Source organism: Cydia fagiglandana, chromosome 23 (genome assembly GCF_963556715.1).
Source record: "Cydia fagiglandana chromosome 23, ilCydFagi1.1, whole genome shotgun sequence".
In the NCBI taxonomy this organism is placed as follows: Eukaryota; Metazoa; Arthropoda; class Insecta; order Lepidoptera; family Tortricidae; genus Cydia; species Cydia fagiglandana.
In genome coordinates, this window is record NC_085954.1 from 845,133 (window position 1) to 860,482 (window position 15,350).

The window sequence follows — 15,350 nt, forward strand, 5'->3', positions numbered from 1 at the left end:
ATGCGCCCAGGCTGTGTATGTGTGCGTAAAATCGTATATGTGTGCTCTTTTAGGGATGTGAAAAGTCGATTTTAATCATGTTACATATCGATAAACGCTACACAGCGGAACGAAATAGCGATTAATTGAAGCTTCAATATCTTCGTTAAACATAAACATAATTGAAATGCTAATGGATAATAAATATATTATAATATAATAATATAAGTCAATTATTGCGGAACACCTATTTTAGGAGGTATTTATGTATTTTAATTAAATATCTGAACTTTCCCTTGGTTCCCTGCTGGGGCGTGACTATAAAATTGTGATCTGATAACTACAATAAAGAATAAAAGCGTTTTTGGTCATTTTAGGTATCGTTAAGCCTTTGAAGTAAAATTAAAATTGCAAGAAATGTCGATAGTTTATCGATATGACTTTATCGACATGGCTACAGCAACGTGGGCCTCATTGTTAATTGTACACTAAACAAAAGTGGCAACAGTGACAGCTCGCTGAGACACCGTCTTTATATATTATAAGTCTATGGCTATACGCGTGCCACCGTAAGGGACAAAACATGCGCAATGCGACACTGATTGGTCGAATTTATTTGTTGCCCACATTGATATAGAATAAGTGGTTGCCCACCATAATCCATAGTAAATTTACGGTGGGGAATAAAAAAATGTGAGACTGTGACAAGGACAAACAATTATAGCGCTTTTGCTGCTACTCTTACTGAAAAATACATAAGACTATCCCCTTTGGTTATTTCGGCCCCCCACCTCTCATGCCTGATCCAGTTATATACTAGATCCATGTGGATCCATGTCATTGAACGCACTTTTTCTGACGTCACGAATGCGCGAATATTTAAAATTGACAGTAACATTTTTTGGAATCCACGAAATTGGAGAAAGGCAATGTTTTAAAATCCTAATTTACCACTCTCAACTATTGACCCGTGCAAATTTATTGTAAACCATGGCCATAAACTTAAGGATCAGTTTTATCTCGCTAGGAATTCTGCTGTTGATGGTAAATAAAAATAATAAATGACATCAGATCAATTGCAAAGAAATTCAAAAGTCATTTGTTCTAACATGTTGAATAGTTTTATGTTTCAGGATCTGAATGTAAACCAATTAAGGACACATTTGACTCAATTACACGTTTAAGTGATTCAGGTAAACTTTTTTTACACCCAAGATCAGCGTAGTGTTAAGCACTACTTTATCTGTTTGTGTATATGACTTGTTATTTTTTCTAGGGTCACAAGGATACACTCAATATTTTCGTAAAGCCCTGATGGACGCTAGCCACGTTTTAGACAACATGCTACAGAAGGGCAAAATGAGACTAATGGACCTGCCTTTTGATAATTTTGAAGACTGGGTCCACTGACCGACTCGTAACATAAGTTTTCTGTAATTTAACCAAATGTAGTTATAAGGCGTCTTCAGTTCTTATTGTAATATTTCAGGTGTTTAAATTGTAATAAGAGTGACATGTGATGGTAAGAACTAAAGACACTAATTGTTGGGCATAAGCTTGGACTGAGCTACTTTTGGTTTGTGTTATAGGGCCATATTACATTTGAATAAATGCATGGTTTTGGGCCTAAATCCAAGTCATCTGTAATAAAATAAAAATCATACTGATCACAATTGTTTTTATTTTTGATTATTATACCTAGTTATAGTGTGGTTAAATAAAATTTATTTACAGATGATTCAGATAAAATATACAAAAACACTAAAATCATCAAAAAAAAGTCCACACAAAAACTTAGTTTAATTGGAAATGCCTCAGAAACCAATATTTTTATTGTACAGTTTTTAATTTAGTCAAATTATGCATTTATAAACATAATCAGTCGTCACATATTCTCATTTCAACCTTCATTAGTTGCAAATTGCAATAATAAAACTTAATTCTTGATGGAATACTCATTTTCCTCCTGAGGCTTGCCTTCAACAGCAAACAGCCTGCTGTTTGGGTTCGCATGCCTCTGCTTATGCTTCAACAAGCAGGAATGACTCCTAAACTTGGCTTTACAAATGTCACAAGTCAGCGTTGGGTCCATGTGCTGACGTCTCACATGCTCGGCCCGACGGGACGAAGATAGAAATCTTAAATCACAGAATGAACACTTATATGGCTTCTCTCCAGTATGTATACGAGTGTGATACAGAAGGGACTCTTTTGTAACAAATTTACCCCCACAGATATCACAAGGAAAGTTCTTTTCCTGTGTATGCTTAACTGTATGCGCTTTCAATCTGCTTTGACAACTGAACTTCTTATTACACCAACTGCATACATGTTGCTGTCCCGTGTTTGTATGTTCAAATTTAATGTGAACACGTAATGTATTTTTACGGGAGTACTGTTTATTGCAAATATCACATTTGAACAAGCCGTCTGTAGCCGATTTTCTAGCGGATTGACCACATATTCCATACTCAATATGCTGTTTGAAAGTGTCTTTATTTTTGTAGACGCGGCCGCAACTTTGGCAGACAAATCTTAGTCTATGTGAGAGTTCATGTTGTTTTAAACTGAAACGGTTTTTGTATGTTTTTCCGCATTCAACACATATCACAGTCTGATGACAGTCTTTTAAATGCTGCTCCACTAGTTTGTATGAAGCGTAGCTGCGCTCACATTTAGGGCATTTAAAAGTTTTCGGTGCATGTAACCTGAGATAGTGCTGCCGCAGATAATCTAATGTTTGGAAAATTTTCAGACATCCACTGCATTTATATGACAAATGTGTACTATCCTTATGTAGTATAAGTTCTTTTGGCAAAGTGTTTTTCCTAGGTTTACTTTTGTGTTTTTTAGTTTTTACTACTGGTTCTGTGTCAAGTTCAAAGTAATCAAAATCATCATTCTTCACATCCTGTACAGCATTTTTATCATTTCCTATATTAGAAATGCTTTGAAACCTCTTTAAGATAGCTGATGGTGAGTTCACAGGCCTCTTATAATCAATAAAGTCTTGAGTTGTTAGATCTTCATCAAAAGCAATAAATAGAGACTTGTAATAAACATGTTCTATGTCATGTGGTATACTATGATCCAGATTTGTTATAGCTTTATGTAAATTTTGTGTATTTTCTTTGCATTTCTTGATAAATGTGTAGCAATTTAATGCTGTTATTGCACATTCTTTGCAAACTGTGTCAAAAGCCAGGATTCCGTTGACCTGCAAAATATAAAAATAAGTATTGTTATTACTTTAAGTATTGTTTTCATCACACCTAGTGGTGTCTATTGTAAATGATTTATTGGCCCAAGGACCAAGGAAAAAATTATATAGGACAATCATATACAAATCAAGCTAGCCCTACAGTAAAACATCTATAATAAGTATAAACTCACAAATAAATGGCTTGGGATTCAAATCCAGAGACTAAAGCTTCGTAGGTTAGGTCACTACCGCTGCACTAAGCTAAGCAGTCGTCAGAAGTGAACGTCTATTGCAGAATTTGGTGACAATTTGTAGCGTAACTTTGGAAAGACACCATTTTCGTAACTGAATGAATATGCGTGTATAAGATGTTCTACCGGTAGTGACAAGAGAACTTATACTATATAGAATAGATTTTTAGAATATTTACCTCATTCCCTAAAACACAACTTAGAACCTCAAAGAGCTCCAAGTGGTCTGTGACACTATTTGTTTTCAGCATCACCTCGTCTTCTATATGGATTGCGGCGTCGTCCACTGTGTTAAAACACAAACAGCACATGCTCTCTTTCCGTAACAATGCATTAAATAGAGCATTTTTAATTTCCGACATTATTTTATAACGAAAATAGTAAACTGCAGCAGGTAAATAAACCTTTAGCAAGCAAACGCAAACACACCGATTTTGACACTGACAGTTTAATGAAGTTTTTTTTAAAAATGACAACTGAAATTTTCACTGTCCTTATTGTACATTCGACACCCATGCATCAAGTAAATAAAACAAGATAAAAACTTTTCAAATACATTTTATTGCACAAAATACGATGAAAAAAGAAAAATGTACAAATGGGGGCCCTAAATTTCCTTCTCCGCTCCGCTAATGGCCTCTTTAAAACGTGTTTTTTAAGAGAAACCATGCTCAAAATAAGGGATCCTTAGTCCTATCGTTAATTTCTATTAGTTTTCTATATTGAAACTAACTACTACCGTCCTTTTGATCGTAGATGGTGTAGGTTCTTTTGGTTCTTTGATTCATACAGGCCTGAGAGCCTTGATCGTAGATGGTGTAGGTTCTTTTGGTTCTTTGATTCCTACAGGCCTGAGAGCCTTCTGCACATATAGCTTGCTAGCAGGATTAAAATGCCTTCGCTCATGTTTCCGTTTACCAGCGCCAGATTTAAATATCATGGGACAGAATCTGCATGGAAGTGATGGTTCCAAGTGCTTCCTTCTCATATGTTCCATCCGTCTTGAAGCAGAAATGAAGCCTTCATCACAGTAGTCGCACAAATAAGGTCTTTCCCCAGTGTGCAACCGAGTATGGTTCACTAACGCTGGATGTGTAACAAACTTTTCATTGCAAAGATCACATTGGAACCTGCGTTCTCTAGTATGCTTAACTATATGGCCTTTCAAACTGCTGAGCGCTTCAAATCTCTTATTACACCATGAACAAGTGTGTACAGCATCGTCACATCCAAACCCGTGAAGTGTGATCATATGTGAGCGTACAGCATTCTTCGTAGCAAAATGGTTTTCACAAATATCGCAAATAAACTTTCCTATATTAACTGATTTTCCTGTTCTGCCTCCCCGCTCACAAACTCCGTTGTAAATGTGATCTTTCATGGTTCGTAATGTTTTGTATACTCTGTGACAGTTCTGACAGATATACTTAGATGAGACATTATGGGAGAGTTCATGCTTCTTCAAACTCGCTATGTTAGTAAAGGTTTTTCCGCATTCATAACAGACGGCATTCACATGGGAAAGACTTAGATGGTATTCTAGCAACTTGCCAGTAGCAAATTTGTGATCGCATTTTGGGCACTGTAATTTCTTTACTGCATGAACCCTCATGTAATGCATTCGTAGCATGGTGATACTTTCATATGTTTTCTCACAACCTTTGCATATTAGCTTTTTATTTGTACTATTCTCATGGAGCATCACACTGTCAGATAAAATTTCTTTACCTCTATGACCCCTTTTAGTTTTATTTCTTTTTTCTTGTGACATGTACAAATCACTATCAAAATTGTCATCAAACTCGTTACCAACAATTGGAACAATCCAGGTTTTTGATTCTTTATTCACAGATCGCTCTATGTAATATTTACCGTTACATACATCAGAGGAGACATATTTAAATCTCACCAAAGCTTTTGGAAGTGAAGTAACTGGTTTTTTATAATCGTAGTAAACCTGAGTGGTAAGACTTGAGTCTAAAGAAATAAATATTGTCTGGCATGACACTGGATTGCTTGTTGAGTTTTGTAAAGAAATATCTAGATTTTCAATGGCTTGTTGTAGATTTTCAGTGTTTTCTTTACATCTTTTGATAAACATGTAGCTCTGTGTGGCTGATATGACACAATCATCGCATAGGGTTTGGAAAGCTAAATTATTCATCACCTGAAACAGAATGGGCTTATTAATTGTCTATAAAAGAATAAAATTGTCCTTGGTCAAACACGATTTCTGGTAATTTAATGCTTAGGTAACATGAAACGTTTTCAAGAAATAGATATTCACGTTATTGGGATCATAAATCTGATCCCAAATATGCCAAATGTGTCCAGTAAGTACAATCTAATACTAAGATATCTTCGACTTTACCGCCAAGTTTAATTTGAAAACCTATTCAATGTTACCTAAACTTCAATAGTCTGTAACTTAATAAGGATAACTAAACCGTCGAGCGTGTATGAGGAATGTTATGAATGTGAAGGAAGCGAAAGAGGTATGTCAGGATCGTAGCAAGTGGAAATCCGTGGTCTCTGCCTACCCCTCTGGGAAATAGGCGTGATTATATGTATGTATGTATGTCAATAAGGATATTTACATCACATCCTAGGATATAACTCAGCACTTCAGCAAGCTTTACATTGCCAGAATCGTTCACCATCGTCATATCGTCTAAATAAACATGTTCAGATCCAACTGGGCCGAAACAGAGGCAGCACAAACTTTCCTTCTGTAATAATGAATGTAATATGGCTTGTTTTAGCGCCGTCATGGTTGTGATATCAAATAATTGTTGATTATTTAAGTTGTTTATAGCAAAAAATAGACGCAAACAACATAACCTAACTAAAAATACGCCGTTTGACAGGCCAGTAACGTAACGGTTTGACGTAAAACGTAGTGATTATATGCTCTTTGGGTTTGACGTTTAGTATTTTTTTATCATTTTGTTAATGATTACGGCTGTATACCATTCTGCCTTGATTTCGTAAAGGGAATCAAGAAAATATAGTCTGTTAAGCCATATCCATCAATAGAAAATAGCGGCAAAATTTAAAAATGTATGCGTGAATGGTTATCGTCCCATAGAAAAATTGAACTTCCCGCCTTTTTCTACTAACAAAGTTGTTTGACAGACTTTAATAAACTTTTTTTTAATTACAATTAGGCTAGGCACGCACGAACAACTTTTGTCTCCGCAACTTTTTTTTGTCTCTGTCGCACTTTCGCACTACCCATAGACTTCATCATGCGAGAGATGAAATATTTGCGGAGACAAAAGTTGCTCGTGCACGCTTAGCCTTACAAAAAGGTATATTATTGTTGTAAGAAGCCAGCCAGGAGTATTTATTAATTAAAACAAAAATATCAGTGTAACATTTTATTAGAGATACTTAGAACAAGCAGTTATATAAATAAAGAAATGATACAACACATGTAGCAACATAACTAGGGAAAATAGCGACCATTTAGGTCGTAATGCCCCCTTATAAATAACCCCTATTATTTTGAGTCATAGATATTGATATTTGGGAGGTTTCCACGTAAACGGTACCACATTTTTGGTTAGAGTACAGTCAGCAGCAGAAGTTGCTAAGCGGGCGAGGTGTTCAAAATGACCTTGGCACGCTCTAATTCTATTAACAACAAAGTCGCGTCAAGATCATTTTGAACACCTCGCCCGCTTAGCAACTTCTGCTGCTGACTGTACCTAAGCGCCTTATTGATCACCGACCAAACGACCTTTTGGTTGAAACCGACACATTTAGTGCGCAACATCAGCAGTTGTCTCATTCTCACTTCATTGAAAAGCTATAATCACAAAGGTAATGATGAGATTTAAATAAATAAAAAAGTCAAACAAATGAAGGCAAAACTATATCTTATTGACATGACAATAAGATTTAGTTTTGCCTTCGTGAAATTAATCAAATATACCTATGGCTGAAAATGCAAAAAAAATACTTGGTATGGGATGCCTTAGGTATGTACAGTCACTATTTTTATTTCGTATTTGTATCCAGATATTTATGAACACTTTGTTCGCTCGTTATATCTGAGGGTCTACCGCCAGTATCGAACCCGCTGTCGGCGAGCCGGATTTGGCCCGTGGGCCGGGGTTTGGAGAGCCCTGGCTGCGTAGCCAAGATGCCGATCGCTTACGCTCCGTAGCGATCGAAACGCAACTGTCACTGTCGCACTAATATGGAAGTGTGATAGAGAGACATAATGGTTTTCGTTGTCGAAGCGATAGCGATTGTGACCTTGGCTAGGCCGCCTGATGTAGGCGGAAGGCCCTCTGATCAAGACTGTACTATATGTGAGATACATATTTGTGTATAAACTCATATTTGATTTTATATATAATCAACAATGAAGGAGATATTAGTATATCTTAATAACAGAGTTTCAGGGACCCTTACCGGTATTTTAAAAATATACACGCCGTTTTTGATATATGATATTTAGAATGAATGACAAGAGTACAAAAAAAAATGAATGACTAAACGGTGACATAGATCATTAAATGGTAAAAATATACAATCAACATGATGAGATTTACCGGTTAATAGTCCCTATTATTATTAGCGACTTTCCTATACAACCGTAATGCCTCTACCACAGACAATATAATATAATAGACATGCAAAGCCAAAATTTTTATGCTGTAATAACAATTGTTATAGTCATCGAAATGATGGACAGTTAAAAGAAATGCATATCTATTCCGATTGAAAATGATTTACATTTCATCTAACGTAATAAGTAGGTAGGGCTAATACTATAGCCTGTATCTTAGGTATTTCAATAAAAGTAAACAAACAATTTGTACGTTTTCGAGTAGTTATAAGTGTTATAACATTTATTGGTTAACCAACCAAATACAAAACCGCCTGGATCAGTCACTATACGACCTGACTTTAGCCTACCTTATTTATTATTTGGTCATGTAATTTGTTTTCATCTACCCTCAACTGGCTTAAGGAGCCAATTGAGGGTAGATTTTGTTTACTTTTAATTAAATACCTAAAGATACAGAGTATAATAGGTAGCAACAAAGAGCTTTTCGAGTTTGCACGTCTATTATAACCATACGTCGGACTCCAGCGGGCATTTTCGTGGCATGTCAGAATGATAGGTAAGGTTCGCAAATCAATCAATTCACTTTCGAGTATTTGTACTTAGTATTTCGTACCTAGTATTTATAATGTGAAATTCCAAATATCATAGCAACTAACTGCGTTATTTATAAACGTACTTGGACTACACATAAGTCAAAATGGCGAAAAAGTTCGTTTGGCTTTATCCGTCACTCAGACAATTGCAGCTGTGAGAAAGGAACAAAACAAATGAGTTAACTGGGCATGTCAAGTTCTATGAACACGGCTATGTTACAAATACTAGGTACATTATAATACTCGTAAGTTAAGATTTTTTTGTAAACCTTACCTTGCCCTCAAACTGCCCCCTATAGTCCGACGTTTGATTATAACATTAGTCTGCCTACTAAACGCAGCCCTGGTGCAACTACAATATACATTATATATTACATCTATTTCTCCTTGTTCAAAGCCTCTATGAACTCTTCTAATCGCTCTTGGACTTGTCGGACTCGTTCTGAAAAAAAAAAGGATTTTATGTTAAGGATGTTTTTACAGAAAATCGGCTGAGAAATTTAAATAAATTAGTGGTACAATTTCGCAAAACACAAATTTAACGCATGGCTTGTTGGTCAAGTTTTACACTTTTTAGGGTTCCGTACCCAAAGGGTAAAACGGGACCCTATTACTAAGACTTCGCTGTCCGTCCGTCCGTCCGTCTGTCACCAGGCTGTATCTCACGAACCGTGATAGCTAGACAGTTGAAATTTTCACAGATGATGTATTTCTGTTGCCGCTATAGCAACAAATACTAAAAACAGAATAGAATAAAGATTTAAATGGGGCTCCCATACAACAAACGTGATTTTTGACCAAAGATAAGCAACGTCGGGAGTGGTCAGTACTTGGATGGGTGACCGTTTTTTTTTTGCTTTATTTTTGTTTTTTTTTTGCATTATGGTACGGAACCCTTCGTGCGCGAGTCCGACTCGCACTTGCCCGGTTTTTCTTAGATGACATTTTGTTTTAGTAAAATCATCTTATACATATAGACAGCCACAGAAGTACTCAATATTTAAAATGATCTTACGTATCCTTAGAGCATTTAGTAAGTGAAGACGCTTTGGCAATCATTTTCTGTACAAACATGTCTGCCGGTTTTGGCGGGGGAGGGGAGGGGGGCACGTTAGTTGTATGGCTATTTGTACACGGTTCGTACGTAACGTACAAATAGCCATGACAGATAAACGTCAGTCCATACTAAAGTTTGCACAAGAGGGGTAAGCTCTTAAAGGCGACTCCGGTTACTAAATGCTCTAAGATCGTATCATACTGGACTCCATACGCGCTTAGCTACTTCTGTGATTTTGATAATTATTCACCGATTAATATTCTCAGGTTAGATAAAAAAAAACTTACTCAATTCTTCTGCTAACTCTACTCTTCTGCCGGAGAGTAGTTTCTTCTTGAGTTCAGGATCTGCTGCCATCTGTGAAAGAAACATATACTTGATGCATTGACTTATGACTTGAGTTTACCTCGCTTAGACGCCTATTTCACCACACTGACAAATTTTTTAGACAGTTGACCCAAAAAATAATACGGAATTATGATATCAAGTGAGATTGGCACCCTTTCCTTTCACTTGTTCTTTCGAAATCGCCTTACATGGCGACCGCGCAGTATACCTACGATATTACTTAACTACAGTGTGGCTACCACCAGTTTGGCACTGATCTTTCTTTTCTATGCATCTCGCTCGCACTCGCATATTGACTGTCAGTGACTGGTACAGATACAGTTTGTATAAAGCTTACTTCGTCGAGTACTTCTCTTAGTTCTCAGTCGAGCCGCGCCGCTTCTCTGTTGCCGAGCTGTTTATCTGAGCGCGTTGGCAGTGGTGCGGAGAGTTTGTTGCACGCGCCAGAACATCACCACTTCGCAGCATTCCTTCTAGACTTATGACTCGAGTTTACCTCGCCTAGACGCCTATTCCAACACACTGACAAATTGTTCGGACAATTGACCCAAAAAATGACAGGGAATTATGATATCAAGTGATATAGACACCAGTACTTCTCCTTCACTTGTTCTTTCGTAATCCCTTACATGGCGACCGCGCAGAATACCTAGGATATTACTTAACTACAGTGCGGCTACCACCAGTTTGGCACTTCTAACCTTGCTTTTCTATGCATCTCGCTCGTACTCGCATATTGACTCTCAGGGACTCATTGTACGGATATAAGTAGTTAGTATAAAGCTTACCTCGTCGAGTACTTCTCTTAGCTCTCTGTCGAGCCGCGCCGCCTCTCTGTTGCCGAGCTGCTGTCGCAGCGCGTTGGCGGTGGTGCGGAGAGTTTGTTGCACGCGCCAGAACATCACCACTTCACAGCATTCCTTCTTGACTTATGACTCGAGTTTACCTCGCCTAGAGGCCTATTCCACCACACTGACAAATTTTTTAGACAGTTGACCCAAAAAATCACAGGGAATTATTATATCAAGTGAGATAGGCACCAGTATTTCCCGTTCTTTTGTTCTTTCGTAATCGCCTTACATGGCGACCGCGCAGTATACCTTTTTTTGTCGACGGAGTGGTAAAATGCGTTACGCATTCCCCCGGCCTGGGGAGCCATTGGGAGATATGTGGGACTCCCTACTGTAGTCGTCCTCTCAGAGGGGGAGAGGAGGTATACCCACTAAAAGCCACTCCGACGTCACCCTTCTTACCGTTTTGAAGGAGCCATGAGATGCCTGGGAATCTTTCGTAATCCCTTACATGGCGACCGCGCAGTATACCTAGGATATTACTTAACTACAGTGCGGCTACCACCAGTTTGGCACTGACCTTTCTTTTCTATGCATCTCGCTTGTACTCGCATATTGACTGTCACTGTCAGTACTGGTAAGGATATAGTTAGTATAAAGCTTACCTCGTCGAGTACTTCTCTCAGCTCTCTGTCGAGCCGCGCCGCCTCTCTGTTGCCGAGCTGCTGTCGCAGTGCGTTGGCGGTGGTGCGGAGAGTTTGTTGCACGCGCCAGAACATCACCACTTCACAGCATTCCTTCTGCAAGAGTATAGTTTGTGAGAAAATGTATCAAATTGGCAACCCCATTGTCACTGTCTAAGGTTTGCATAGATGACACAATTCTAGGGATTGACAGGGCAAGCTATGATGGCGCCATCTGCTAAATTCTTCGACCGGCCAACCCCTTTAGTGTTATAAGACATATAAACCTTATTTTTACTTCCCAGACACTAATTTTGTTGGGTCGGTCGGGTGTAATTTGTATACAAAATTGATACAAAAACCAATGAGAATTTAGTATAAAAGCGGATTGTCAAAGTAATTTTTGTAGCCACAGTAAACTTACTGCCATCTCGTGTAGATGGCGAAACTTTTTAAAATTTAATAATTTTAACACATATCTGTGAAAGAACAAGGATCAAAGTAAATATTAGGCAAGATATAAGTGCACAAACAGTTTATTTAATGACACGAATAAAATGACTTACTCCGTTAGTCCTTTGCAGCTAAAATGAGATGAGCATGAAATGACAAGCGATTCTTAAAGTGTCATTCTATGGAACTTGCTAACTATGTAAACAAAAGTCACTAGTAAATTCATCATTCAGAGACAATTTCAATATGGCGGTTTGTTTACATAGTTAACATGTGTATTTACAAGCGAATATAGGTAAATCACGCAACTAAAAAAAACTGAATAGGTGTCTTTTATTCAATATTTCAGCTATTAGTACAGTCAAGGAATTTAAATTCCGACCCATTTCGTACTTTGTCACAGTGACAACCGTATGAGGTCTCTAGCGGCTTTCATATTCATTGTCACTGTGACAAAGTACGAAATGGGTCGGAATTTAAATTCCTTGACTGTACATAGTGTCGTATAAATTAATGTTAGAAGCAACAATGGACTATGGATAACATAGCACGACAAATGGTAGGAAATAAGCGTTAGTTTGCAAGGTGTGAAGTAGACGGCCGAGAGTAAGCGAGGTCATTTAGCAGTAAGAGGCTAGTGATCTCTGTGCCCATGAGGTATTGAAAAAATGCAAGCAAATCCGAAATAAATATGAATATTACCTAACAGATCTATTATATAGATGAAATATTTGCATATTTGATGAAAAATGAATTTTGTTTCCCAGAATAAATAAATAAAATACCAAGGTTATTAAATAAAAAAAAGTCAACTTACGCCATTGCCGTTCTGTTGACTGTACAAGTAGAAGCTCTTCTTGCAATCTCTCGCTCTCGTCTGCGCGCGTTGCAGGAAGTTTCTGGAACAAATATTACATTATGACACAGGCCAGGAAACAGGGATTTGCCTGCCAAATGTGATATAGACGGGCGATGGAAGCGAAGATTATTAACTACTATAGTTAGTTCCACTACTTGACGTTAGATGTCGACAACGAAATAACGCGCGTTTTGGTAAGAAAAGTGATGTATGGACTTACCAGTCTTTCTTCACTTATATTACTCTATGGCAGGGGTGCGAAACTCCTGACTTCGGTCAAACTCGGCTCCGCTCGGCTCAGCATTGCTCCGAGCAATTATTAGGGTTGGCACCACTTGACTTCCTTTTGCTTGCACGACGACAGATAAGATAATCACTTGAATTTTGACAACCCTAAATAGCCGAAAGGGATAGTGCCATATATTAGAAAGAGACAGCATGATTCGACCCTGAACCGCTGTCAAACTTCGTTTTTGTAGGAAGGGTCCTTTCTGTACGGTAGTACTATTATGTAATTATTCTGTTTCTATGGCTAAAGTAAGTCGCGCCGAGCGCCGAGCCGAGCCACTCTAGTTCTGCTTGGACTTAATAAATTGTGCTATCTTTTTCACTTAAAGAGCATGACAGAGATAGCTCTATCAAGAATAGTAGAACCAGATATGATGGCTCTTTGACTAACAATACTTCCTACATTCGCTAATAGATGGCGCTACTGCGTGGTCTGAATCGTGCAGATCGTGCTAACGCTTGTTCCTAGTAAATGTTCTAGTTGAGCTTCTATGTGTGTTTTTAGTAATTTCGCGGATGTATTTTGTTTAATATGAATATTATTACTTACTTGAGATACACAGGCTTCCAAGTTTCTCTAATATAATCATTATCGACTTCAACCCCCCGTCTCCTCAGGTTATCCCTCATGGCGACCAGCTCGTCGTACGCCAAAGTAGGTCGCGCCGAGCCTATCCACTCTAGTTCTGCTCGGACTTAATAAATTGTGCTATCTCTTTCACTAAAAGAGCATGATAGCGATAGCCTTAAGCACTACCAAGAAAAAGAACCAGATGATGCCTCTTTGACTAACAATACTTCCTACATTTGCTAATAGATGGCGCTACTGCGTGGTCTGAATCGTGTTAACGCTTGTTCCTAGTAAATGGTATAAATTGAGCTTCTATGTGAGTTTTTAGTAATTTCGCGGATGTGTTTTGTTTAATATGAGTATCATTACTTACTTGAGATACACAGGCTTCCAAGTTTCTCTAATATAATCATTATCGACTTCAACCCCCCGCCTCCTCAGGTTATCCCTCACGGCAACCAGCTCGTCGTACGCTAAAGTAGGTCGCGCCGTGCCGAGCCGGTCTAACTCCGCTCGGACCTCTGCCCGACGGTTCTGCTCGTCGCTGCTTGTCTGCCAGTACAACCAGCGGTCTTTAAAACCGGGACCTGAAAACAAATGTTATAGTTCGTTTTTTTAGCATTAGAAAGAACTTGAAAGAAGGTAAGCGATCTTGACATGTATATTAATTGAAAAGCGCTTTTTAAAAAACAGTAACTATTATTTAAGAAATCAGAAGAATATAAATGATCATATTAGATTAATAATTGTTACATATTTGCCGTAACTTATTTTTAAAATGTGTTTTTCAATTAAAAGACACATCAAGATTGTTTACCTAATTTCTAATGCTAAAAAAACGAACTATAGTATAGAGACCTGAATCGAGGCTATACAAATTAAAGTGCCGCAGTTGACTAACCTCGTAAGGCCCAGTGTGCATTACATTGTACACTCTGTTTCAATCTAATTTGAACCTTTCAAAAACTACTGTAATGTAGCATTTCTTTTGTTTCATTGATTTCTAAAACAAACGAAAGTCACCCTAATCTCCTATACAACAAGGTTTAAATTAAAGATAGGGAAACTTTGTATGGTGGGCCTTACGAGGATAAAAAACCTCGTTTCGCTCGGTGGATTAACGGGGTCAACATTTTATTCGTTGTCTTGTTTCTGACCACTCTGTCACGCTTCTATTTTTGTATTAAAACAAATAAATAAAAACCAGCCTTTTAGCCAGTCTTCTCCGAGACCACAGAGACAACGCCGTCCCCGAAACGTCGGAGGTAAATCTTAAAACTTGAATACGCGATTAAGTCCCATTATGCAAATTAATAATGTTTAAAAATCGTGAAGGTAGCTAGCCTGGGTGGATAATATTAAAAGCTGGACTCATATTAATGACGCTGCCAATCTGAGCAGAATGGCACAGGATAGGAATAAGTTCCGAGAGATGGTCGCCAACGTTCGATGAGAACATGGCACAACAAGAAGAAGAAAAATCGTGACAGTTTAAATCAGTGCATGTAACTCTGACTATTAGAGATGCAACGGATAGTTGTTTGGCCGGATACCGGATATCCGGCCTGCCCATCGGCCGAATATCCGGTATCCGGCCGCCGAATATTCGGCCGGCGGAACTATACCTACATTTGGGTATTTCAGATGAGAATTGTGCAGGTTTTGATATTTAATTTATTTTTAATTTTAATTT

The 15,350-nt window shown here is 38.0% G+C and overlaps 2 protein-coding genes and 1 long non-coding RNA gene across 7 annotated transcripts in view; 1 reads left to right on the top strand and 2 right to left on the bottom strand.

Moving 5' to 3' along the window:
• The first annotated feature begins 881 nt into the window (after window positions 1–881).
• On the top strand, window positions 882–1,381 carry LOC134676029 (uncharacterized). Its single transcript, XR_010099867.1, has 3 exons — window positions 882–1,023; window positions 1,100–1,172; window positions 1,256–1,381. It is a non-coding gene; the product is annotated as an uncharacterized LOC134676029 (long non-coding RNA).
• Window positions 1,382–1,719: 338 nt separating this feature from the next.
• LOC134676012 (myoneurin-like) lies at window positions 1,720–6,282 on the bottom strand. 2 transcript variants are annotated; one of them, XM_063534323.1, is made up of 3 exons: window positions 6,030–6,282; window positions 4,757–5,599; window positions 1,720–3,196 (listed from the first exon to the last, which is right to left on the bottom strand). In XM_063534323.1, exons 1-3 carry the CDS (start codon window positions 6,201–6,203, stop codon window positions 1,916–1,918), a joined length of 2,298 nt encoding a protein of 765 aa, XP_063390393.1. In that variant the 5' UTR covers window positions 6,204–6,282; the 3' UTR covers window positions 1,720–1,915. The 2 variants fall into 2 exon arrangements, with proteins under 2 accessions (XP_063390393.1, XP_063390394.1); XM_063534324.1 differs by lacking the exons at window positions 4,757–5,599; window positions 6,030–6,282 and adding an exon at window positions 3,612–3,852 and having other exon boundaries at window positions 1,729–3,196.
• Window positions 6,283–8,917: 2,635 nt separating this feature from the next.
• LOC134676006 (dynamin-like 120 kDa protein, mitochondrial) overlaps window positions 8,918–15,350 on the bottom strand; it is a 42,306-nt gene continuing 35,873 nt past the window's right edge. For 2 of the 4 annotated variants that reach the window (XM_063534317.1, XM_063534316.1), the window contains exons 18-22: window positions 14,031–14,244; window positions 12,757–12,838; window positions 10,801–10,935; window positions 9,952–10,021; window positions 8,918–9,049 (exon numbers count right to left, since the gene is read on the bottom strand). In XM_063534317.1, the coding sequence (XP_063390387.1) occupies window positions 8,985–9,049; window positions 9,952–10,021; window positions 10,801–10,935; window positions 12,757–12,838; window positions 14,031–14,244 (566 nt within the window). In that variant the 3' untranslated portion in view covers window positions 8,918–8,984. Of the gene's footprint in view, window positions 9,050–9,951; window positions 10,022–10,349; window positions 10,486–10,800; window positions 10,936–11,468; window positions 11,604–12,756; window positions 12,839–14,030; window positions 14,245–15,350 lie in introns of those variants that run through there. The other 2 variants (XM_063534315.1, XR_010099861.1) reach the window with 2 other exon arrangements.